This window comes from Entelurus aequoreus, linkage group LG19, assembly GCF_033978785.1.
Source record: "Entelurus aequoreus isolate RoL-2023_Sb linkage group LG19, RoL_Eaeq_v1.1, whole genome shotgun sequence".
Lineage (NCBI taxonomy): Eukaryota > Metazoa > Chordata > Actinopteri > Syngnathiformes > Syngnathidae > Entelurus > Entelurus aequoreus.
Genome location: NC_084749.1, coordinates 10,595,723 through 10,623,194, shown reverse-complemented (window position 1 = coordinate 10,623,194; position 27,472 = coordinate 10,595,723). Strand labels below are relative to the sequence as shown.

The 27,472-nt window shown below is 39.0% G+C and overlaps 1 protein-coding gene across 5 annotated transcripts; it reads left to right on the top strand.

Moving 5' to 3' along the window:
- Window positions 1-288: 288 nt before the first annotated feature.
- Window positions 289-25,729, top strand: LOC133634848 (afadin- and alpha-actinin-binding protein-like). Of its 5 annotated transcripts, none has more exons than XM_062027495.1 (14): window positions 289-559; window positions 4,471-4,540; window positions 6,044-6,195; window positions 9,361-9,564; window positions 9,629-9,739; window positions 13,425-13,560; window positions 13,637-13,712; window positions 15,187-15,367; window positions 15,430-15,574; window positions 16,879-17,015; window positions 20,334-20,507; window positions 20,576-20,693; window positions 24,691-24,805; window positions 24,870-25,729. In XM_062027495.1, exons 2-14 carry the CDS (start codon window positions 4,522-4,524, stop codon window positions 24,991-24,993), a joined length of 1,692 nt encoding a protein of 563 aa, XP_061883479.1. In that variant the 5' UTR covers window positions 289-559; window positions 4,471-4,521; the 3' UTR covers window positions 24,994-25,729. The 5 variants fall into 5 exon arrangements, with proteins under 5 accessions (XP_061883479.1, XP_061883477.1, XP_061883480.1 ...); XM_062027493.1 differs by having other exon boundaries at window positions 15,427-15,574; window positions 24,870-25,727; XM_062027496.1 differs by having other exon boundaries at window positions 15,427-15,574; window positions 20,337-20,507; window positions 24,870-25,722.
- Window positions 25,730-27,472: the final 1,743 nt, after the last annotated feature.

Here is a 27,472-nt window from a genome sequence, read left to right as displayed (position 1 = left end):
CTCTGAACAGTGTATCCGTTTAATTAATCCTCCTTCAAAGTACATAGATGCCTGAACCATGTGTATTCTTTTAACACAATGTATAAAATACACGTATTTATTGAAATGATGCCACCTTAATCCGTACGCGGTCATTGTGTGCAGTTTTACACGCACACGTGGTTTACATTAAAATGCTTATTTTGAAAATGAATCCGGGTAAATCCAGAAACCAATGAAATGCTTTGTTGTTGGTTGCTAGGCGACGTGGCGGCCAATCAGCGCGTCGCTTGCTTTGTGTGTGCGGCTGCGTCTCGTGTTGTTTGGATAATGGCGCTGACGACCTCCTGACACGAAGCCGGTAGAGTCGAGGGCAAGAAAATGACATTTTTTTCAGTATAAAATTCCTGTTTTGCACGTTTAAAAGGTTTTACTCAAAAGTAAATACCGCACTAGGCTCATAATAGTAGCGGTGGGTCGACTCGAAGGTGAAGCTGCCAACCGCTCCCTCAAAATCTCCTATTTTTTCTTGCTCTGGTAAAAGTTTTCAGTCGACACAATTTGTGATGATTCCGACAAGGTAAGTCGTTACCTCACCTTTATTGCTTCATTGCATCAACCACGTCATGATTCATGACACACAACTAATGCGTAATGCGTTGGCTACTCCTTCCTTAAACGTCAGCTAGCCTAAAAGTTGTTGTTTTTTTATTAGCTTTCTCTTCATCCGATAGTACATTTACAGTCGACACATCTCACCTGACCTGCGAGGTAATGCTACTTGAATTGTCACATTTTCATGTACTTTCACATTGTGACCCTTTTGTACGGTGGCCGAGAGGGACTAGCGCAGGCCTGGGCAATTATTTTGACTCGGGGGGCCACATTTAGAGACAAAAATGTGTCTGGGGGCCGGTATATCTATTTTTAGGAACACTAATACAAAACCTCACAATAATGTCTGCTTGAATGCTAAAAACGTTATGACAGACCGCCTTAAAAAACGTAATGGAATTTTACATGTTTCTATGAACGATAAAACACTGAATATTGACAATATGAATGTCACACATACTTGCCAACCCTCCCGTTTTTAGCGGGAGAATCCCGGTATTTAGCGCCTCTTCCGACAACCTCCCGGCAGAGATTTTCTCCCGACAAACTCCCGGTATTCAGCCGGAGCTGGAGGCCACGCCCCCTCCAGCTCAATGCGGACCTGAGACTGAGTGGGGACAGCCTGTTCTCACGTCCGCTGTCCCACAATATAAACAGCTTGCCTGCCCAATGACGTCATAACATCTAGGGCTTTTAGAGAGTAGAATGCACAACTGCGCACACACCAAGGAGACGAAGCAGAAGAATGAGGAAGTTACAGACATGGCAACGCCGTCGACGAGCAAGATGAAGAAATACGCTTGCAAGTTCCAAAACGAATGGAAACAAGAATTTCAGTTCATCCAGGACAGTTCGAAGGGGAAGGTGTATGTTGCCTGTAAATATGTAGAACAGACTTCTCCATTGAACACGGTGGCCGAAATGATATACTCATCATGAACGGAGAAGTTAAACAGGACAATACTGCCATCTAATGGATAGCCATCGGAACACTGAAATTCAAGTATTTCTTTTATGTAAATAAAACAAATATATATATATATATATATATATATATATATATATATATATATATATATATATATATATATATATATATATATATATAGCTAGAATTCACTGAAAGTAAGGTATTTCATACATATATATATATATATATATATATATATATATATATATATATATATATATATATATATATATATATATATATATATATGAAATATATATGAAATACTCGAGTTGGTGAATTCTAGCTGTAAATAACCACACCCCCCACCCCCAAACACCACCCCCACCCCCGACCAAGCTCCCACCCCCTACCCCCCACCTCCCAATATTGGAGGTCTCAAGGTTGGCAAGTATGGTCACACCCCCTTTCGATCGACATATTTTACAATCAAGTGAAACGCAACAAAAATGCAACAAACAGTGAAATATGAACATGAAGGTTACAAAATAAACCCACCTACAATCTGATATATCTGATCAATCACTAAGCTTTAGAACTTTCTTGTGAAAATCTCCTTCCACGTCTGTGGAAACGCTTCCCGCCCACACTGCTTGGTGCCTCGTCTGAGCTGCTGTGACGTAGATTACCATAGTAACTAATTAGATGACCATAGTAACTAATTAGATTACCAAAGTAACTGGTATATCATCCAAAAGCGCAGATCCCAACCATTGAAATACTTTGTAGAGTTCAAGACTTACGGTCATTAGAAAACATCACTGCACATCATAATGGCAGCTACAGTTTCCATCTTAAAGATCTAAAAAATATATTTGGGAATGTCCGGCGGGCCAGATTGAAAAGCTTAACGGGCCGCATGTGGCCCCCAGGCCTTAATTTGCCCAGGTCTGGACTAGCGTCTGAATTGAAATGGCGCCAAAATCCCAACTTTCAAGGCATTTTACACACGGAGAAGCTTCTAGAACAGCACTGTCCAGACTTGTTCCACTGACTAATTAAAGTAGTTTTTTGTTTTTTTAAAACCTCTAGGGCTCCCCTTAAGTTGGTCTGGGTACCCGGAAGGGTCTCAGTCATAAAATTTTTAAAAAATAAGTCGTATACGATTTAATTGTGTGAATGCTCCAAAGTTTTCTACACCAAAATTCATCTATTTATTTTTAATCGATTTTGGCGCGTTCTACCTTCCACATTTTTCACCCGATTCAAACCGCTCCAACTTCAAACTGTTCAGCCTATTCGGGATTCGCGGGCTTTCCCTTGACAAATTCCCAGATTTCCCAGAATTCCAGGTTTTCCGGTACATTTTTCCCATTCAAAATGAATTGGCCATTTTTCAAACTTCAAACATCATTGATTTTGATTCATGATTATTTGTTGAGCAATGACAGTTTTAGAATAAAACAACATAGCAGCTTTGTGTTATTAGAGTCAACATTGCAACCTTTCTCCTTACATTTCAGAATCAGAAGAGTTTTTATTGCCATTGTTTGAGAACGGGTTCACAAACTAGGAATTTTACTTGTCGCAATCGTGCAACATATAACACAGAATAGAATAACATGAGAATAACATTCACCTGTTTGCTCTATTATTCCACTTTTATATTTTGTTTTCTAAGAGTATTTTTAGAATGTGGCGCACTTTGTAGAACCACGCTCATCAAATAGTCATGATCCAAAAGTAAAACACACAAAATCATGGTATTGTGTTGTTGTGAGGACAACTGAGCATACTGCCAGTCTGGGATTAGCCGGATTAGCTGACGATAAGAGCATTGAGATAAATTGGAGGAGGAGGAGTCACCCTGCAAAGCGACAATGCTCGCATAAAACACCAAGACTCATGCCGTAATCGTTAAATAAAAACGCTAGTTCTGTTACAACAGACCTCCACCAAAGTCATTTCAGTGGATTTATTACTATTATTTGATGTATTTGTGCCATTTTATTGTTAAAATGGTGTTTTAGAAGGTTTTCCGATTCATAATAATAACAATCATGGATTAGCTTTACATAGCGCTTTGTCCGCAGAGAAGCATGTCTACGCTGCTTAGAGGGAAGAACAAAAGCGAGAGACAAAGAAACTTCCAGATCTTCATAGCCACTTTGGGAATGTGAGAACAGAGAGAGAGGAGGGGTTGGGTGAAGTGTGCCATCCTTAGGAGGAAGGAGGGATGATGAGCAAAATACAGACTCAATCTGATTGTGAACAGGAATGTTTTGGTTCAACATTGGGAAAGGCAGTAATACAGCATCAATCACAAAGTAAACCAATTTGACCAAAAGACAAGAACAATATAAAATAGTGATCTCTAGCATCACAACAGTCCTGGTCTCATGTTCTTGGGCTGTGTGGGAGAGGATGTAAGAAGAACCAGGCAGAGCTAGCTCCGCAGGGCCAGAGGAATTGAAGAGAAGCAACGCAGCATAAATCACATGAGGACTGTTACTTAGACTAACATTGTTAGACAAAAGTTTTGCCACAACATTCCATCCTAGAAATATAAATGTTTTGTTTTTATTTTTCTTATTCTGTCACATAGCATCACAAAGAGCAACAAAATGACCAACTTTCTACCAAATATTTGTACATCAGTCACAGTTTTAAACCATCAAATGTACAATTACAATTTTGCTTTACAGTTTCATTACAATCAATATGTTGCTATAATAGATATTCATCTCTTGAAATAGTCAAATATCTATAAAATATGAAAATAGTAATATTTATAAAATAAACATTTTAAGGCTCCTTCACAGAAAACAAACATTCCAAGAAGTGTATTTCATTTTTCACGATCTAGGTGGTGAATTTGAATCTGCTCCTTGAATTGGAGTGTTTGTGGCTCCATGAAACATGCTTGTCATTTGTCTACGTCTTGCTAATCCCATGCTCTATTTCAGGACGTGTTGACTTGTGTGCACCTTCCACACACAGGAGGCTGCACTGCAACAATGCCGGAGTCCTCCTCGGGTGAGTTACACCCTTCAAAATTAATAACATTAATAATAATAGTAATAGTGGGTAGCATTCGCCTCTTTTGCTTTTTAACATGGAACACATCCAACACACAGTCTATCCATGCTGCTCTATTCGCACCACGTGTGTGTGTGTGTGTGTGTGTGTGTGTGTGTGTGTGTGTGTGTGTGTGTGTGTGTGTGTGTGTGTGTGTGTGTGTGTGTGTGTGTGTGTGTGTGTGTGTGTGTGTGTGTGTGTGTGTGTGTGTGTGCGTGCGTGCGTGCGTGCGTGCGTGCGTGCGTGCGTGCGTGCGTGCGTGCGTGCGTGTATGACAGCAGTAATCTGCAACACTTAATCGATTAATTTGTTTCGAAAATGCTTCAATTCATATAAAACGTTATAAAATCCAGACCACAAAAAAAAGGTAAAACAAGTTAAACATAAGGTAAAAGATGGTAAAAGGTAAATATAAGTTGATAGAAGTGAATTAAAGGTAAAAGAAGGTGAAAAAAAGTATAAAAAATAATATGTAAATGGAAGATAAAAGAAAGTAAATAAAAGGTTAAATAATGTAAATAAAAGGTAATAGAAGAAATATAGAAAATAAAATAATTAAAAGGTAAAATAAGGCTAAATAAAAGGTACATAGAAGGTAAATGTAAAGTCCATCCATCCATCTTCTTCCGCTTATCCGAGGTCGGGTCGCGGGGGCAGCAGCCTAAGCAGAGAAGCCCAGACTTCCCTCTCCCCGGCCACTTCGTCCAGCTCCTCCCGGGGGATCCAGAGGCGTTCCCAGGCCAGCCGGGAGACATAGTCTTCCCAACGTGTCCTGGGTCTTCCCCGTGGCCTCCTACCGGTCGGACGTGCCCTAAACACCTTCCTAGGGAGGCGTTCGGGTGGCATCCTGACCAGATGCCCGAACCACCTCATTTGGCTCCTCTCAAAATAAGTAAATAAAAGGTAGAAGAAGGTCAAAGTAATGTAAAATAAGTGAATAAATGGTAAAATAATGTAAATAAAGTGTAAAAGAAGGAATGTAGAAGTTAGAATAATGATATAAAAGGGCAAAAAAGGTAAATAAAGGCCAAACATAGTAAATGAAAGGTAAAAGACTTAAATAAAGGTCAAAAAAGGTTGTAGTTATGTACTGTTCTACTATGTATATATGCTGTTAAAATAAGTCAAATATAAAGTGAATAAAGGGTATAAGGCAGGTGTCCCCAAACTACGGCCCGCCAGCATCCAAAAAAGTCCCAAGTTAAAAAAAATTATAATTATTATTATTTTTAAAAATCTGTCCTTTATAATCAATTTTCTACCGCTCGTTACTCTCTGTCTCCTAGCCGCTCAGGCAAATCCTATTGTCTAAAAACTCATTTTCCCATCGATAACGTGACATCAACCCGGAACTAAAGTATCAAAAGTATCCATATTTTGATTTGAGAATGGACATTAGAGCATAGCGATGTGTTGTGGATATTTCACGTCACTGTTTAACAGACTTTGCTTCCTGGGAAGTTAAGGACGTTCAGAGCATCTCTGTGGAATGTGGAAGGCCCCGCATGATGGGCCCCTTGGAGCCATCATTGCTGCAGAAGAAGTCGTCCTGCAGGCTCTCCAACTTCTGCACTGAGAACAACGTGCAGGAATGTGTGTCGCACATCAATCAGGTGGGTTGTTCAGGTGTCATGCTGTTGGAAAGGGAGTAGGGAGAAGCACAGTTCATTCACATCATTTGTCTGGTTACATGTTCTTCTAACAGGCAGAGACGAGGTTATCAAGATGATGCAGTGATGTTCGTTTTACTGAAATTATTATATACCTATATTATTGTTAGAAATAAAACAACTCTTAAATATCGCAGTAAAAAAACACAAAACTAGCCTGTGGTGATAAAATAAAAAGGCAAGTACACATGACTAAGTGTACAGCTCTGGTAATGGGTACATTCGCACCCACCTGCACAAATATACTTCAAAATGTAACAATCAAAATAAATATGACTTTTTTTTGTTTACTAGGGCATGCATATATAATAAGCATTAGTTTGACCATTTAAAATCAACGATAATAAAAAGGAGATGCTTGGAAATAGCATAAAATTGCCCCAAAAACTTGGAAAAACGATTCATAGCGTTACTTTTTGGTGTAACCATCATGAGCGTTCTGTTCAGGTATATTTATTTTATATTTTGATAAATCATCATATTTATGTATTACTAAATTTAAATAGGTATTGATCAATCTTTAAGATGTGTGCATTTGATTTCAGTTTGCTTTTGACATCTTATTTAGAATTGTAGTTGAAACTTTTACAACCCTGTGTTGCGCTCATGATGGCGTAACCAAACTAGATTTCATTTAATGATCTTATTTTGAATATTTATTCCCTTTTTTACATTTAGTATATTGAAATATTCATTTATAAACATTGAATACATTTCAAATATCAGTAAAAAGCAATTGCCTTCATCTTATAAGGTAATGTTTAGTTACACCAAGTCATGAGCGTAACACTAAGCTTCATCACTTTGACTTGTAATATCTCTAATTCTGGTGGTGTTTTATGCTTTTTTCTTTTTGGAACATGTACTATACATGTAATACAATAAAGTCCCATATAAAATTATGTTTCTAGCAATACTTTAATTTTGCCTTTGAAAGTAACACTCCAATGTCCATTAGTGCAGTGGTCCCCAACCACCGGGCCACGGCCCGGTACCGGTCCATGGATCGATTGGCACTGGGTCACACAAGAAATAAATAAATAAATAAATTTTTTATTTATTAAATCAACATAAAAAAGACAAGATACACTTACAATTAGTGCACCAACCCAAAAAACCTCCCTCCCCCATTTACACTCATTCACACTCATTTGCACAAAAGGGTTGTTTCTTTCTGTTATTAATATTTCTGGTTCCTACATTATACATCAATATAGATCAATACAGTCTGCAGGGATACAGTCCGTAAGCACACAAGATTGTATTTTTTAATGACAAAAAAAAATAAATATATTTTTATTCCCCCCAACACCCCGGTCTGTGGGACAAATTTTCAAGCGTTGACTGGTCCGCAGTTACAAAAAGGTTGGGGACCACTGCATTAGTGGAGCTGTATTGAAAGTAACACTCCAATGTCCATTAGTGGAGCTGTACACAAGTAAACAATAAGAATAAAAACATTTAATATGAAATTTGAAATATAGAATACTTAAAAAAGAGAGTTAAAAATTATCCCAGATAAATAATTAAGTCAGTGCTTCTCATTTATTTTCTATTAAGCCACCCTAGGAAAAATAAATATTTCCAAATAGTATCATTGTTATAAGTACACCTCTGCATAACATTGTATCCCTATTAACATTTAATAATTAAAAAAAGAAAGAAAGATAGATTAACTTACAACAAAGAATAATTGTATTAACATTTTTTGGGGGTCTTTTGGGGCTTTAAGGTGCATCAATTTTCCTGAAATTTGAAAAGAAAGAGTTACATCCTTATTAAAACTATATTAAACATGTTGTGACCGACTTAAACCATTTGGTACTAGATTAGATAAACTCAATCAATAACAAACCGTAGAAAATGGAAGAATGGAAAGGATCATCAATTCCAATTGATCAGCAACATTAAGTCAGCTGCACGATGCATCAAACTTTTTATACAAAACTAAATTGAATAAAACAATTTGTTCTAATTTTTTTTTAACCAAAATGAGGAATTCATGATTAAATAGACGCTCAAAAAAGGTAAATACAAGGTAAAAGAGGTACTACAAGGTAAAATGAGTTAAATAGGAGGTAAATAACAGTTAAAAAACGTAAAACAATGTTAATGGCAGTCAGAGAAGGTAAATGAAAGGTAAAAGGAGTTAAATAGCAGGTAAACAAAAGTTAAAAGAGGTAAAACAACGTAAATGGCTGTCACAGAAGGTAAATAAAATGAGTTAAATAGAAGGTAAATAAAAGTTAAAAGAGGTAAAACAATGTAAATGGCAGTCAGAGAAGGTAAATAAAAGGTAAAACGAGTTAAATAGAAAGTAAATAACATTAAAAAAAGGTAATACAATGTAAATGACAGTCAGAAAAGGTGAATAAAAGGTGAAAGAAGTTAAATGGAAGGTAAATAACATTAAAAATGGTAAAACAATGTAAATGGCAGTCATAGAAGGTAAATAAAAGGCAAAGGTAATGAAGGTTATGGCAAGTAAAAACAAATCCTTATTTCAACAATTCAACAATATTTCAACAATATTCAACAATATTCAACAATTGTTTTAAATGAAAATGAGGAAGTCTTGATTAATGGCTTCAATGAGCAGGTTTTGTAGCTTGTGGAAGCGGTTTGAAGCAGGATTCTGCATGATACTGATAAAGCATGGTCACCCCACCGTTTCAGAAGAACTGACTTAAGTTACTACTAAATGAAGCAGTTCCTTGTTTACTTCCTCAGCAGTTTCTTTCAAAAGGTCAGATTAAAACTGGAACCATTTTTATATTAATAAAATATATAATACATTCAATAATCCATTGGAGACACCCACAAATATGAACACAATGATGATAGTTGTACATGTAGAAAATCCACATAAACGACAAACCAAATGAATAAATTATCATTTCGCTAGATTTATTGACTACTCGAAGATGGCAATGAGAGAAAGTCAGTTCTTTCTTGAATTCAATAGTGTTTTTCACCTTCTTCATCAAAGTGCTGGCACTTGCAACTTTCTTTGGCCCCGGGGTGACTTACTTTGCAGTGGTACTGGATAAATAGCGCAGACTGCCGACTAGTTACATGCAATGTCAGATTTGCTCTCTCTCCCCTCAGGAGGTGTCATCGCTCGGCCTTCCCCCGGTCTGGGCGCCGTCAGGGCAGAACCCGGACATGAACGTTGTGTCGGTGCTCAACTGCATGTTTGAGCTGGTGCAGCTTCATCGCCGGGGCCTCCAAACCCTGGAGAACATGGAGGTGGAGCAGCTGAAGTCCAGCAACAACGTGGACTCTTTGCAGCTCACCAGCACGCGACTTAAGGTACAGCCTCCTTTCTCTCCGCCTGCGCTCTATTTTCATGGCCACATCCTTGACCTTCTTCTAGGAGCAGCTGGAAGTTTCCAAAAGAGAGAACACAGGACTTCATGAGCGGGAACGCCAACTGCAGCTGAAAGTGAAGAGCTTGCAGAACTGCCTGAAAAACGAAAAAGAAGAGGTAAGACTGACGGTAGAGTTATCTTCCGTGTAGGGCTGCAAAAAGGCAACAATAACATTTGTCGCTGACAATTATATTTGTCAACAATAGTCGTGACAGGCCGATATTATCGGCCGATAAATGCTTTAGAATGTAATATCGGAAATTATCAGTATCGTTTTTTTAATTATCGGTATCGTTTTTTTTGTTGTTGTTGTTTTTTTTTTTTTTTTGTTAAATCAACATAAAACACACAAGATACAACCCAAAAAACCTCCCTCCCCCATTTACACTCATTCACACAAAAGGGTTGTTTATTTCTGTTATTAATATTCTGGTTCCTACATTATATATCAATACAGTCTGCAAGGGATACAGTCCGTAAGCACACATGATTGTGCGTGCTGCTGGTCCACTAACAGTACTAACCTTTAACAGTTAACTTTACTCATTTTAATTAATTACTAGTTTCTATGTAACTGTTTTTATATTGTTTTACTTTCTTTTTTATTCAAGAAAATGTTTGTAATTTATTTGTCTTATTTTATTTTTTTATTTTTTTTAAAAAGGACCTTTTCTTCACCATACCCGGTTGTCCAAATTAGGCATAATAATGTGTTAATTCCACGACTGTATATATCAGTATCGGTTGATATCGGTATCGGTTTGGTCAATATCGGAATATCGGATATCGGCAAAAAGCCATTATAGGACATCCCTAATCGTGATATCATCACCCGTCTTTTTCCGCGCCGCCACTCGCATGTAAACAACGTGTCAAGTGTGAGAACATTTCCTCTTATTCTTGTTAAAATCATGACTATCTTGCTCATTTTGCAAAGCAGACTTTGCTTTGATGGTAGTACATCTGTGATACGCCAGCATTTAAAGAAAAAACCTGATGTCAGACATGCAGTCTCAGCCTCGGTAAGATCGTTAGCTAACAAGTTGTGTGAAAAATAACTTTATTATTTTTGCCAAAGTCAGCCAGCTAAACTTTGTGTACATCAATTTAAGTACTTTTTAAAAGCAGCGTCAATTTGCAATATTTTAAAATAAGAGACAATAACAGACGTGAAACACACACACACGCACACACACAGATGCAGACAGGCACCAATGCGGAGGTATCATAAGATTAAACATACAATCTATTAAATAGCCAACATTTTAAGAATGCATCAAATATATAATTCTACTCATTGAGTCTATTAGAGTGATAAAACTGCCAAGAGTTAATCAATAATCAAAATATCAGTGTGCAGCTTTTTAAACATCACTAAATGTATTTTTTTCTTTTTGAGGAAGTTAGAGTTCGTGTTTTGTTTTCTTTGCTGCTATTTTAACTGTTTTTTATTTTATTTTATTTTTTATTTTTTTGTCCTGTCCAGCTTCTCAGGCGAATCATATAGTTGATGTAGATGCCCATATCGGCTGTTCAGATTTACATTACAAAAGAGAAGTGTGGGATACTTCTCTTGTTGCCTTATTTGTATTTGACTTTATTAAATGTATTTATATTATCATTTGGTGCAGCTGGGCCGGAGCAGGAGCGGATAGAAAGAGAAAAAAAGGAAGACAGAGGGGGAAATTGTGGGGACGAGAGGGGGATTAGACAGAGAGACAAAAACAACAACAGCAAACACAACAACAAAAATAGAGCAACATCAGCAAATACAATATGTACAAATATGATGGTAAAAGTGATAGCAAAGAAGCACTTAGCGTAATAAATAATACAGAAATGACAATGAGCATTATTACACTACAAATGGAGCAATACAAATACCAATAGAAATAGCGCTATTGATAATTAACTATTTTTTAATACTTAAACAAGGTTATTTTTTCTTTTTAGCACTTTGTCGTTCCTTTCTTTGTAATTGAAACATTTGAATTGTCATTTTAATTTTTGTAACAGCTGAATGAGCAGCACAGTTACAGTATAAATAAATATTTATGAGTTAGTCATCTTTGTTGTTCGCATACCTAAAATAACAAAAGCTGCATTTAAAAGTCGATAGAAGAATTAGAGCCATTAAATAAGTGTACGCTTTATTATCCGACTAGTCGACTAATCGTTAAGATAGTCGTTGACTAAACGACTATCAAAATAATTGTTAGGTACAGCCCTACTTCCGTGTTTAACCGGCCCATGGTGGAAAAACGCGAACAATAGACATTCTCATAAAAAAGCACTCGAGTTGTATATTTGTTTTTGATACATTCTATCAATACGCCCTAAACAAGTTTAAATATTAAAGGGGACCTATTATGCAAATGCATTTTTTTATTTCTTATTGGTACCTGTTTTTGTGTATTTGGGATCTGTACTAGTCCTGAAAATGTGAAATCAAAGCATGGAGATACTTATAAAACAATTTTGCCTTCTTTCATACTTCCTCCCTTTTTGTGACATTTTCCAACATGTGACATCAGCGGATTATCCATATGGATAATCCATAAGGATTATCCATATGGTAGAAATTTACCAGAAGAGCTTTGCTGTAGTCCATCGTTGTAGTCAATTGCTGTGTTGCTAATGAAGTAATATCCCTTTTTCTTCTTGGCGGCCTAATTGACTCGGTGGTCAAACTGTTTGAGCGTAGAATTAAAACCAGTGAAGAGTGAGTGTAGAGTTTGATCAGAAAATGTGGTATTTCTGTTCTGTTCTTGGGTGAAGAGTAGGGCTGCAACTAACGATTAATTTGATAATCGATTAATCTGTCGATTATTACTTCGATTAATCGATTAATAATCTTATAAAAGAGACAAACTACATTTCTATCCTTTCCAGTATTTTATTGAAAAAAAACAGCAAATTGGCACCATGTTCTGGACATTGGTGGTGCAGCATACACCAATAATAACACAGAAATGTAACTCATCAGATCAGAACTGAATCTTGTACACGTTTCTGTTGTGAATAATAATGGATTCATTTTAGGCTGCCTCTGAATAATAGCATGAAATATTCCAGCACCTTCATAACGTTTAGTTATACTAAAGCGTCACTCAAATCTAAATAGATTTATATAGCTTTATCAGCCCGGCTACATTGATCCATTATGAAACCAACCTGAGATATTTCTGTCCATTACGTTTATTTCGAAATTGGTAACCGTGCGTTTTCTCTCTCAAAACGGAGTCAAATGTGCCGGAGACACATTATCAGCCCCGCGTTGCAACAAAGGCATAACTAACGTTACTCACAAAAAAGCTGAACTCATGAATGCTTGTTGCCACTATGGACTTAAAAAGTTACGTACCGTGAGTTCTTCCCTTCATCCATGGCTCCAACATGTTTCTTCTTCAGGTGCTCCTGAAGCAATGTTGTACTTCCGTGCCATTTTGCAGGAAACGCTCATCTTTGAAGTCTTTAAAGTGAAGTGTTCCCACACTTTTGACGACTTAGGTCGTACACTTTTCTCCATTGAAGCAATAACCTCAAGATGTTTATCCGCTAAACTATCGATAGTGTTTTCCTGCGCCAATTTTCAAATGTTTCCAGCAAAGGAGACGGCGTCGTCACGTGAGCTGCACATGACCACATCATTGGCTAGTTTACGCCACCTCATGAGACGTAGCCTCAGCGCCGCCCTAATCTGCACTGATGCAGGCAAAGAAACAGTAGCCTGAAAACCAGAAGTGCCTCTCGGTCACGTGATTGCAACACAGCAATTGAGATGGATATTTTGTGTTCCAGATCCACAAACTGCAGAACATGGTCTCCAGCCGGGCCAGCCAGTATAATCATGAGATGAAGAGGAAAGAGCGCGAGTTCAACAAACTGAAAGAGAGACTGAATCAGCTTCTGGCCGACAAGAAGGAGAAGAAAATAGGTTAGCTCCCCTGTAGTTAAAGTAGGGAAACCAGAAAACATGTTTTTCTTTCCCTCATGTGCTCCCTTTCTTTCAGCCATTGATGTGTCCAACAAACTGGGAAGAGTTGACGGCAAGAGAAGCCTTTGGAAGACCGAAAAGACGGAAGCAAAGTAGGTCAAACATTTCAGCAAACACTTTTATTACAGCACTATCTACACATACAGCGTCTTCTCAAGGGACAATACTGTGGAAAATGGTCCTTAGAGTAGTCACTGTACAGCTGGTTTGAAAATGAGTCAACAAACAGCCGTTTGTGTCCAATAGCTGGCAATACAAGCAAGTAGCAAGGTAATTATGGTTTAGGATGGCGGTGAGAGCGTCATGCTTTGGGGCTGCATGAGTGCTGTCATGCACTGGGGAGCTCCGGTTCATTGAAGGAAACAATTTGTGCCACAGTTGTGTTGCCAGCTACAGTGGAACCTCGATTTACAAACTTAATTGGTTTTTAAACATGATTTGTAAATAGAAAAGTGTGTATAGTGAAGTAGAGTTCCCCATAAGAAAAAGTAATAATGGGTTCCAGTCTCGACAAAAGTCCATTCAAAGTACAGTTTGAACAAAATATAAAGTGCTATACGGTTCAGTATATCAGACAAATATAACTGTCTATGTAATAAAAAGTCAATACAACAACTAGCTATGGTCTGTTCTGCCAACACGCGCACACACACAGAAGTCACTATGGTGCCCTCTCACGAACAAAATCACAAAAATCCTTCACTTCAACAACCATACTGCTATAATAATAAACATTTGAAAAAGTGAAATACACACATTAACAACGGCAGAGAACTGTGGAGAAAGGAGCAGACAGAGGGAAAAGGAACAGGGATGGGGAGAGGAGAGCCGTATGTGTTTGTGTGGTAGTGCTTTGGAACAAGAGAAGAGATAATGTCCTATGATATATTTCTGTTCTGGCACCAGAAAATAACTGCTTTGTCACAAATAAAACTTGATGTGGTTACTTGCTGTGCTGTGCTGTGGGCATGCTTGTGAGTGCCATTAATGTACTCGCAAATAGTCTTCTTTTTTTTACTCCTTCTTTCTACGCTGGTCGGTTGAGTTTTGGGGACTCTTTTTGAGTTAACAAAATAGAAACACATGTCAAAAGGTGCTGGAGTGTTGAGACATGACTTCTTCTGTACAGCAAGTGAAGTAGAAGGCTCGGACTACCCAACAGAGTTTCACCCTGCTTTCTTGCCTGCAGGCGTTTGCATCCGCAGAGACATGGCTGGATCTAAAATGTTGTAAATAGAAAAGTTGGTAAATCAATGTTGCATTGTATTTAGACAATAATGGCTGTGTGTTGAGATACTTTCAGTGGGTATTAAAGAGTAACTGCTGTACACAGGCGACTCTTAGATTATATCTAAGTTTAGTTTCTATAGCAGGGCTGTTCTGTTCAAGTTCATTTCAGAAAACTTGAAAGAGACTAACATGTTTGCACCAGATTCCTAAAAACCAGCAGATTCAGAGAGGTCATTCGCTCTCTGGAAATGTGGCCCTCAAAACAATTGAGTTGTGCAGCTGTTGTATAGTGTATGATACAATGTTTGTATGCTTCTCATGGATGATTTCCTGCAGGCATGAGGGGGACATGTACAAGACTCTGCTAGGGGACTATGAGAGTCGGCAGAGGGACCTGCTGCTGGAAAACGCCGAGTTGAGGAAAGTGTTGAAGCACATGAAAAAAGACATGGCGCTCATCCTGACTTCCAGGAAGTCATCGGCGAAAGGAGACCGGCATGACGACGGTGCCATAGAAGTAGGTGGGAAAACAAATCATCATCATCACAAGTATATCTGATATATTTTTGGGGATAGCAGGCGGACTCGGAAGAAGAAGAAGCCTTTGAATCTAGTAAGGATACGGTGGAGCTGTTTAGTGGTCACACTCGGGAGAAGCTGACCAGCAGTGTTCGACGCCAGTGGAGACGACTGAAGAGCCACGTTGACAGGCTGGACAGCCGAGGTAAGTACATTGTTTGTAAACACTGTAGGACTCTTTACATACAGGATGGTATGGTTTATATGTTTATGACTAGCGATAAAACCATGAAGAAAATGTGTTCGATAAAACGTTCGTCGTTCCATAATTATTATTTTTTCTTCGCGGGAAGAAAGCGGAACTTGCAAAGCAAGGTTGGTTGCATGAACAAAGGGGAGTGACACGCCAAGAGCCAATCAGGTGACAGTATCAACGATCACGTTTGCTTGTCTGGCGCTTGCTTCTTTGCATGGAGTGAGATGAGAAAGTCAAAATGAAGAAATTGTCACCTGGACAGTTTTCAAAGGGACCGTAGTCCGACTGTAGTGGTCTGTAAATGATGCAAGGCAAGAGCGCTAATACCACACTATCTATATGTGGCGTTATGGCCACACAAAAGGTTGGATAACTCCAATGTTATTATCCACTTTTGTACTTTGTACACACATTGTACAACATGATTTAAAGGAATTAAATGGAATCATTGAAAGGGTACACATTGTTTCCAAAGTAGTAATATACTAGTACATACAGTCTCGATCAGAAGTTTACATACACTTGTAAAAAACATAATGAGGCTAGAATGAAGGTTTTAGAATGGCCTTCCCAAAGTCCTGACTTAAACGTGTGGACAATGCTGAAAACCAACAAATTTAGCTGAACTGCACCAACTTTGTCAAGAGGAGTGGTCAAAAACTCAATCAGAAGCTTGCCAGAAGCTTGTGGATGGCTACCAAAAGCGCCTTATTGCAGTAAAACTTGCCAAGGGACATGTAACCAAATATTAACATTGCTGTATGTATACTTTTGACCCAACAGATTTGGTCACATTTTCAGTAGACTCATAATTAATTCATAAAAGAACCAAACTTCATGAATGTGTTTTGTGACCAACAAGTATGTGCTCCAATCACTCTATCACAAAAAAATAAGAGTTGTAGAAATTATTGGAAACTCAAGACAGCCGTGACATTATGTTCTTTACAAGTGTATGTAAACTTTTGATCGCAGCTGTAGTTCGTGAAAACATTTTTGGGGGTTATTTTCATTGTAAGTGGGCCAAATCACTTATATTAGAAAATAAACTCATGGAAAATGACTGCTGTCGTTTGATTATAATAATTGGACATTTCAATTGTTATGATGTCAGGTTTGAGACAGGTATGGCCACAGTGTGCACGTCTGATGTTGCTCCACTGAATGCTCAGACTTTGTTTGCTCACATACATGAGAAATGAGAGGGAACATTGATAGAAGGAATGCTATTTTTACTTGCTTCTGTTTTTCAGGATCATGGGCATCATCCACGGGCGAGAGCGAAAACAGTGCTGCCATTTCCCGGGACTCGTCAAAGGAAATGGACAAACTGAAGCAAGAAGTGCAGCAGTGCAAAGACTACATTCAGACACAGCAGCACCTCCTTCAGGTGACACACTGCATTGCATTTTCTTTAAGGGAAGTCGGAGCAGTAAGGGCCCTATTCTTCCATGTGCTTATGGGGAAGAGCTGTGCAATGGTCTGGATTTTGGTCACGGTCAGAAATGAAACATTTTCGACATTGTCTCTTCAGCAACATTATTTTATAATTTTATAGGTGCTAGAGGACTCAAAAGGCTGATTAAAATACATTCAGTTTATGTGTTTTGGTGTCCTTTTAAATAGATTTTTAATGACGTGTTTTTTTCACATTGAATATCCGTCCATCCATTTTCTACCGCTTGTCCCTTTCGTGGTTGCGGGGGGTGCCTATCTCAGCTGCATACGGGCGGAAGGCGGGGTACATACGGCGTGGCGAAGTTGGTAGTGTGGCCGTGCCAGCAATCGGAGGGTTGCTGGTTACTGGGGTTCAATCCCCACCTTCTACCATCCTTGTCACATCCGTTGTGTCCTTGGGCAAGACACTTCACCCTTGCTCCTGATGGGTGCTGGTTAGCGCCTTGCATGGCAGCTCCCGCCATCAGTGTGTAAATGTGTGTGTGAATGGGTGAATGTGGAAATACTGTCAAAGCGCTTTGAGTACCTTGAAGGTAGAAAAGCGCTATACAAGTATAACCCATTTATCATTATTTATCATTTACATATTATATTTAAATATTTCCTATATGGAAAAAAATGTGAATTTGTTTGCTTCTTGAGAGGAGTAAGTGCAGCCTCTGTCCAATCGGTTTCATTGTCGATGCACTGCAGAACTGCCTTTAAAAAGTGGTAGATGGCATGTTTGAAAACAGCAAAACGCCACAGGTAGGTAGGAGCATGATAACATAATAGTGTGGCAAATAAGCGTGTCTCTGGCGATACAATATAGTACCGTATTTTTCGGACTATAAGTCGCAGTTTTTTTCATAGTTTGGCCGGGGGTGCGACTTATACTCAGGAGCGACTTATGTGTGAAATTATTAACACATTAGCGTGAAATATCAAATAATATTATTTAGCTCATTCACGTAAGAGACTAGACGTATAAGATTTCATGGGATTTAGCGATTAGGAGTGACAGATTGTTTGGTAAACGTATAGCATGTTCTATATGTTATAGTTATTTGAATGACTCTTACCATAATATGTTACGTTAACATACCAGGCACGTTCTCAGTTGGTTATTTATGCCTCATATAACGTACACTTATTCAGCCTGTTGTACACTATTCTTTTATTTATTTTAAATTGCCTTTCAAATGTCTATTCTTGGTGTTGGGTTTTATCAAATAAATTTCCCCCAAAAATGCGACTTATACTCCAGTGCGACTTATATGTGTTTTTTCCCTTCTTTATTATGCATTTTCGGCCGGTGCGACTTATACACCGGAGCGACTTATACTCCTAGAAATACGGTACACGCAAAACCCTCATTTAAATAAGGGGGTCTGCACCACTTTTCAATTGCACACGCAGTTTTAGTAGATCGGACACAACACGCCCACTAATAGCACACGCTGTTGAGTGCGAGGTATTTGGATCTTAGTAAATCAGGCCCTAAGTCACTACTGGTCAGATGTTTCTTAAAAAACAACTTAACGCCTTGTCCAGCTGTTTATTGACATATACTAGTCATGTTTAGCTAACTTTTCCTGCAAATGAATGTCCACTACTTGACTACTAATAATCGGTATCGGCCCTGAAGTGCACGGTTAAAGTGGTGATAGCGTAGAGCAGTTTTCACCGGTACGCTATGCCCACTACGAGTAGGTAGGAACAGGTACTGACCCATCCGGCACTTTAAGGTGTCATCATCATTTCTACCAAATAAGACCAAGATCTGAGATTGTGGAGCTGAGTTTTGTGTTTGGTGGCAAATCATCGGAGGAAAGTTTGGCGGCATGCCACGCCCACATCTTAAGGCGTAGGCAACATTTGTTCTCAATTTATCAACGCCTATATGTGTAGTATCTGTCATTTTAACCACAACCCATTTGGTCAAAGTCCCTAGGAGGAGTTTGTTAAAATACTACCCCTTTTTTAGCCGAAAAATGGCCAAAAACCATCGAAGGAAAGTTTGGCGCCATACCGCGCCCACATTTTATGGCATAGGCAAAATTTGTTCTCACTTTATCACCACTTCTATGTGTTGTATCTGTCATTTTAACCGAGACTCATTTGGTCAAAGTCCGTAGAAGGAATTTGTTCAAATACGACCCCTTTTTTTAGCCGAAAAATTAACAAAAAACATTGAAGGAAAGTTTGGCGCCATACCACGCCCACATTTTACGGCATAGGCAAAATTTGTTCGCAATTTATCATCACTTCTATGTATAGTATCTGTCATTTTAACCGAGACTCATTTGGTCAAAGTCCCTAGGAGGAGTTTGTTAAAATACTACCCCCTTTGTTTAGCCGAAAAATGGCCAAAATCCATGGGAGGAATGTTTGGCCCCATACCACGCCCACATTTTAAGGCGTAGGCAACATTTGTTCGCAATTTATCATCACTTCTATGTGTAGTATCTGTCATTTTAACCGCGACCCATTTGGTGAAAGTCCCAATGAGGAGTTTGTTAAAATATGACCCCTTTTTTTTAGCCGAAAAATGAACAAAAACCATCGGAGGAAAGTTTGGCGCCATACCACGGCCACATTTTACGGCGTAGGCAAAATGTGTTCTCACTTTATCATCACTTCTATGTGTAGTATCTGTCATCTTAACCGAGACTCATTTGGTCAAAGTCCCTAGGAGGAGTTTGTTAAAATACGATCCCTTTTTTTTCACCGAATATTGGCCAAAAACCAAGTTTGACGCCATACCACGCCCACATTTCATGGCTCAGGTAAAATTTGTTCTCACTTTATCATCACCTATATGTGTAGTATCTGTCATTTTTACCGCGACTCGTTTGGTCAAAGACCCCTTTTTTCAAAGAAAAATAAATGACAAAAAGCAAGATGGCCGACTTTCTTTTTGTTTTCAGGTATGGGTTCTTGAGACTTTTTTGTGCTTCCCTTCATGATGGACGTCTCCTGCGATTTTCATGTCAATAAGTGAAACCGGTAGGAGGGGCTGATTTGTTCTCATTTCAAAGGTGGTGCGAGAGAGCCAATTTAGACATTTTCGGGACCCCCAAAATATAAAATTGTTGGCCATACCTGATGAGAATGCAAAATATGGGGACTTTTCGTGCTTCTAAAAGGAGTATAGAAGAAAAAAGACAGCGATTTCACTATGCGGGCTTGCTCCCTAACTATGACACATGAATTCAAGCGTGTAAAATACTTCAATGCCAACAAGAGTGTAAATGTCTTTTTGTCTTAGCAGCAGCTGAGCTCTCAGTGCGATGAGGAGACGTCCGTCATGCTGGGCGACTGTTACATGTCGCAAGGGAAAGATCGTCTACGCGAGGAGTGGAAGAGGCTCCAGGAAGAGAGGAAGATCTTTGAGAGGGAGAGGAGGAACTTCACGGAGGCAGCAATTAGACTGAGCCAAGAGGTGATTGCACGGCAAAGTGTCAGAATGAGCTGCTTTGTTTCCTGAGGCGTTTTTGTGTTCTCACACAGAGGAAGACCTTTGAGGAAGATCGTGCTGTGTGGCTCAAACACCAGTTTTTAAACTTCAACCCCTTTGGCCACTCCAAGAAGGCCACCAGGTCAAAGTCACAGTGTTCCTTTCAGATATGTGAGTGTCTCCTTTTCACTCTTCTTTAAAGACAATACACTGTCCTTTTAATAGTTGTATAGACAGACGTACAGTAAGAATAAGACACTTTGATCGTCTTCTTTCATTTGGACAAAAGAAATGCACAAGGTAACATCTAACCAAAGGTGCATTTACAAAACTGCCAAACCATTCCTAGGGATCCAAACCCTAGGAGCTGAGTCTCAACAAGAATCATTTTTTGATTCCCATCCCTTTTTATTATCATTTGGGTTTTTGCTCCCAAAGTTGTCTTGTCCCCAAAAACACATCCTGTGTTTATATCCAATATAAAAATATATCATTGTTTTTGCTCCCAAAGTTGTCCTGTCCCCAAAAACATTGTGTTTACATCAAGGGCTGGGCGATATATCGATATACTCGATATATCGCGGGTTTGTCTCTGTGCGATAAAGAAAATGACTACCGTAATTTCCAGACTATAAGCCGCTACTTTTTCCCCTCGTTCTGGTCCCTGCGGCTTATACAACGGTGCGGCTTATTTACGGCCTGTTCTTCTCCGACACCGACGAAGAGGATTTCGGTGGTTTTAGTACGCAGGAGGAAGACGATGACACAATGATTAAAGACTGACTTTTCATATACCGGTAGGCTGGTTATTTTGATAACGTACAGGCGAGCACTTTGTATTACTTTGCACCGTTGTATTATTTATACTCTGCACGAATGCTGTTCGCCATATCAAAGATGTGAAAGTTTGATTAAATGATTGAAAGATTTATTGTTAATAAATGGGACGCTTTGCGTTCCCAAACAGTCATCTCTGTCCCGACAATCCCCTCCGTGGTAGCAGGAACCCCTATATACTACGGTAATTACACATCAAAACCCTGCGGCTTATAGTCTGGTGCGGCTTATATATGGAGCAGTCTGTATTTTTCCCTTAATTTAGCTGGTAAGGCTTATAGTCAGGTGCGGCTTATAGTCCGGAAATTACGGTATATCGTGATATTCGAGTATACATTCTCACGCAGTTGCTTTTAGCTGCGGGCATTACACTACATGCGTTTCCCACTCTTTCTTGTCTCTTCTTCTCACAGAGACGTAAACCAAGCGCACCTTCTTACATACGTCACGTGTGCAACGTCACGTGTGCAACGTCACGTGTGCAACGTCACACGCTCCCGCGGTGCAGAGAAGTAGCGACATGGTAACGTTAGCTGTGATGCTAACGGTGAGGTGCGGGTGGTAATACGAGAGAAAGAAGGTGCGAATCTGGTAACAAATGAAGGAAGAATTAATTCCCAAGAAAACCACCACCGGGTCCATCGTCTGGCGGTGGTTTGGCTTCAAGCGAGAATATGTTCAACATTTATGCGGCAAAAGCGTTGCTACAAAAAGTAGCAGCACTGCTAATGTAGCATCATTTGAAAAGTCACCCGCTAGAGAATGAGGAGGGCTTGAAACTCTGCATGTAAACATCTCCGGCCGGTGCCACACCAACAAAATGTTCAAGCAACTATTTCCAGATCAACACCGTATGAAAAAAAAAAAAGTCAACAACAGAAGGAGATGACGTCCGCAGGAACCTATTATGCAGCTCATTTTTATTTGACAGTTATTGAAATATCTTGTGTGATATCATGCACAAAAGTGCACTCATAGCTTGTTTTAAAATGTCTCTGACAATCTTGCACTTTCTGTTTTGGAAATGACATGAATGTTTGTGCCACTGCTTAATAACTGTTTAATAAATACAGTTTTGGTAAATTGACTTAGTTGTGATTTCCCTCTCTGCATGAAAGTTTAAAATGAGCATATATTAATGCAGCATGAACAAGAATGTTTTAATGTAGACACAGAATCATCATACTGCTGTGATTATATGCATCAAGTGTTCATTCAAGGCTAAAGCAAAATATCGAGATATATATCGTGTATCGTGACATGGCCTAAAAATATCGAAATATTAATAAAAGGCCATATCGCCCAGCCCTATTTACATCCAATATAAAAATATATTATTGTTTTTGCTCCCAAAGTTGTCTTGTCCCCAAAAACTTTCTCTGTGTTTACATCCAATATAAAAATATGTCCTTGTTTTTGCTCCCAAAGTTGTCCTGTCCCCAAAAACATATTCTCTCTGTTTGCATTCAATACAAAAATATGTCATTGGTTTTGTTACCAAAGTTGTCCTGTCATGAGCTAACCAAAACATTTTTCAAAAATTACCCAGAATTCCTGATTTGCCGGGACATTTTTCCCACTAAAAATGAATAGGCCATTTTTAAAACTTGCACAGTTCCCACATTTTTCAACCGATTAGAACCGTTCCACTTTCAACACCTTCCACTCATCTTGGACACGCAAACTACCATTTTCCAAGTCAAAAAAATTAGGTTTTCCAAAGCCTTATTTTTCAACCTTTTGTCCCAGAATTGTCAGTCAATTTTTTCAACCAATTCCAACCATTCCACCATCAAAACATTTCTCTTAATTGGGACGTCAAAAGTTACTTTTTTTGTACAAATTCAGAGTTTTCACAAAATTCCAGGAATTCAAAGTTCTACAATGCACACATTTCTCAAATTGCCCCACCATTTGTTTTTACTCAATTCAAACCTTTCAACCATCCACACACACTACTCACCCTGGATATCGACGGCAAAAACATGTTTCCATTTCCTCAAATTCCCGGTTTTCTTCGAATCGCCAGGAATTTCTCCCCATGGACAAAAAATGGGCAATATACAAACTTCTCCATACCCCACATTTCTCATCCGATTTGAACCTTTCCACCATCCACACACTCCACTCACCCTGGACATCAGCATGTTTCCCGGTTCTGAAAATTCTCTGATTACCCGGAATTACCATGAATTTTCCCCCTTTGAAAATGAATGGGCATTGTACAAACCTCTTCATATCCAACATTTCTTATCCGATTTGAACCTTTCCACCATCTACACGCTCCACTCACCCTGGACATTCAAGCATATCACTTCCACTCACGCTTATCAGTGGCTCGTGCGGTTTGGCAGCTTGCACTGCATAACTGGAATTGCAAATTCTAGTTATGTACAATATTCACAATGTATAAAAAAAACAACAATGAAGAGAACTGATAAATTATTATATTATCACTGAGCCCTCGCATTCAGAGGTGGTTTTAAAACCATAGGAGTCATACTAGCTTAGCGGTATGACGCAAAGGATGCAAACACGGTAGGCAGACGGTAAGTAAAATAATATTATTTGATACAAATAAAAGGCGCACTCACATGGAGAGGATAAATGAACAAAAAACTCACAAGGGAGTAGAAAAAAACAAAAGCAGGCAAGTGCAGCTGGTAAGTGCACAAGACAGAAAACTTCTTTTTGAGGTAAATAGACATTCACTTTGATAGGGAACAACATGTGGACATGAAATAGGAGCCTGATTGGCAACCAGGTACAGGTGTGTCCCGGTTGCTAATCAGGCAAGAAGTGAAAACTACAAAATCAAAGCACAGGAACTAAAGTACCACACACAGGGAGAAAACAAACAGAAGAATGTAACATACAGAAAATGAATGTAAAGCACAGGTGGACAAATAGAGTGTCCGCCCTGAGATCGGTAGGTTGTGAGTTCAAACCCCGGCCGAGTCATACCAAAGACTATAAAAATGGGACTCATTACCTCCCTGCTTGGCACTCAGCATCAAGGGTTGGAATTGGGGGTTAAATCACCAAAAATGACTCCCGGGCGCGGCCACCGCTGCTGCTCACTGCTCCCCTCACCTCGCAGGGTGTGATCAAGGGTGATGGGTCAAATGCAGAGAATAATTTCGCCACACCTAGTGTGCGTGTGACAATCAGTGGCACTTTAACTTTAACTAATATAAGGATATATTGTATGTAAACATTATGAGTTAGTTTTTTATGATGAGCCTCCCTTGATCCCACTTCATATGCATTTTCACTCATCTTTACACATGTTTTCCGTGAGCCTAATGAAGGTGAATATTGTTTACTGCAGCTGAAACGTCACCTGAAGAGAGCGCCATCAGCTCCCCCAGCGCTGGACGTGCAGCCAGCCTGTCATCCTCCACGTGCGACCTGCTTCACACGCTCAGCCACTTCTGTGACAACAGGTACGTTCGTCTCTTCCCGCGTCAGCCGCCCAAGCGTGTGACCCGTGCAAGTGTGACCCCGCAGCTCCACCAAACCAAAGAGAACGACTGAAGACGCCGGCGACGCCAGCTCCTCATCCGCTCAGCCCAAACGCTGGATCAGCAGTGACGACCTCATGTTCCCGCAGGAGGAAAGCGGCTCACTTTGAGCGAGCGGCACTTTATTATCATTCATCTTGTCTTTGTTTTTTCTATAAACCTTTTGTATTTATTTAGAAGGTGAGCATCGATCGTTTTATTTATTGCTTAATGTGCTCATGCTGACGTTTCTGTCCTTGAATATGCTCTACTCACAAGAAGTTTGGGATAACTGGCTTGCAGATTATATTTCAGGATGAAGCTAAAATGCACAATTTCCAGGATGTGATCTTTGTTCAATTTGTTTCAGTGCTTTTCGCACAACTTGCTGTTCTCTGGAGAAAAATGGCAATATTCATATAATACAGTATTCATTAGTGATGTGCGATACCACTCATTTTCTTTCCCATTCGATACAGTGAAAAATTTCAACATCCAACTCCTAGAATGACTCCAATTTTACCAGACCAAATGTGTCTGGTAAAATTGAAAAAGTAGTGTATTTTAATTGTTGCTGCTTCACCACTTTAGTCACAATTTTTGCGCTTAAGAAACTTCTCTTTGACTTTAGCTCTGGACTTCTTAATTTTTACTTTTGGCTCCTTTAAAACCAAGATTTGTGCCTTTGGGTTTGAAATAAGGCATTAGGGGGTCCAGGTCACTGGGGTGAGCATTCTGTTTTACTTTAGAGTCAAATACAATTATTTCCGTCTTGTTCTTATTTAAGTTTAGAAAGTTTACCGCCAACCATGCTTTTATGTCCTCAAGACAATTTAAAAGTGATTTTACACTCATGTCACTTCTTTTTTAGAGGGACACATGCGTATCATCGGCATAAAGATGATGCGATATATATATATATATAGTATATATACACTACCGTTCAAAAGTTCAAACAATTTTGTGGAATAGCCTTCATTTCTAAGAACAAGAATAGACTGTCGAGTTTCAGATGAAAGTTCTCTTTTTCTGGCCATTTTGAGCGTTTAATTGACCCCACAAATGCGATGCTCCAGAAACTCAATCTGCTCAAAGGAAGGTCAGTTTTGTAGCTTCTGTAACGAGCTAAACTGTTTTCAGATGTGTGAACATGATTGCACAAGGGTTTTCTAATCATCAATTAGCCTTCTGAGCCAATGAGCAAACACATTGTACCATTAGAACACTGGAGTGATAGTTGCTGGAAATGGGCCTCTATACACCTATGTAGATATTGCATCAAAAACCAGACATTTGCAGCTAGAATAGTCATTTACCACATTAGCAATGTATGGAGTGTATTTCTTTAAAGTTAAGACTAGTTTAAAGTTATCTTCATTGAAAAGTACAGTGCTTTTCTTTCAAAAATAAGGACATTTCAATGTGACCCCAAACTTTTGAACGGTAGTGTATTTTTATGTGTTTCATGGGCAGGATGTACACTGTAAACATGATTGGTCCTTGGATCGAGCCCTGAGGGACACCACAGAATAAGGGAGCAGAGAATCATCAATTTGGATCTTAAAAGTTTTGTTTGTCCGATATGACCTTAACCAAGCGACTAATGAGAGTTGTGTGGTCTACTGTGTCGAATGCAGCAATAAGATCAAAAATTATTAAAATGGCAGAATCGCCAGAATCTGGACAGTAAAAAGCTGTTAAAAACCCTTAAAAGTGCAGATTCGGTGCTATGAAAGGCTTTAAAACTGGATTGAAAAACATCAAGAATCGCGTCCAAATCAAGATAAGACTGTCATTGTAAAAGCACAGCTTTTTCTAAAATCTTTGAAATAAAAGGAAGCTTCGAAATGGGTTTAAAATGTTATAAAAAGAGGGATCTAAGTTAACAAGTGAACGATGAAAACCGATTCGCAGTTGTCGTTTGTTTGTTTTAGAGCCGTCTTTTTGCAAATTGCCCATATCTCAGAATTAGAATCAAAAGCTCTATTGGCTTTATTTATTGAAATAGTAATGACATCGCTGAGTTAGAGTCATTCCTGAAGGCTCTATTCATGTGAAAGCTGTCATGCGCACTCACTTTCACAGGGGAAGAGTCTATTAAGCACCTGAACCGATAGGAAATAAAAAGATCCTGCATTTGGGAAAACAAAGTGAACAAGAGTCAAAGGAAACGTAGCATTTGGATGCACTTCTTTGCAATCCCCGGGGTTGGTGACATGCAAGGTAAAGCGGACATAGTGACGTCACAGTCAAAGAATAGGGAAATGGCCCCATATTGTGGAATGTTTACAATGAAAACCAAGTTAGTGAACACTTTTGAACAGCTTCTTCAAAGGAGCGGCTCCTTCAAAGAGCCATAAATCCCATCTCTAGTTTTACCCACGGCCCTTTGGTATATTTTCACTTTGGCCCTCAGTGTAAACTGTTTGGGCAACTCTTGTTCGAAGGGCTGATACTGAAAGTTTTCACAAGAGATTAGTCTATTTGGCTTGGTCACAGTAACCACTGATATGACCACCTGTGACATGGATGACATGACATCTGTTCACAATCACAACAATTCAGACGTGATCAAACAAATCCACGGCCATCTTTTTTTAAATCCGTGTT

What these genes read in the sequence shown, in the direction of transcription:
- LOC133634848 (XM_062027494.1), top strand. An exon ending in CAAGAAGGAGAAGAAAATAG is followed by an intron (nt 13,561 to 13,636) that starts GTTAGCTCCCCT and finishes CCTTTCTTTCAG; the next exon opens with CCATTGATGTGTCCAACAAA. An exon ending in ACCGAAAAGACGGAAGCAAA is followed by an intron (nt 13,713 to 15,186) that starts GTAGGTCAAACA and finishes GATTTCCTGCAG; the next exon opens with GCATGAGGGGGACATGTACA.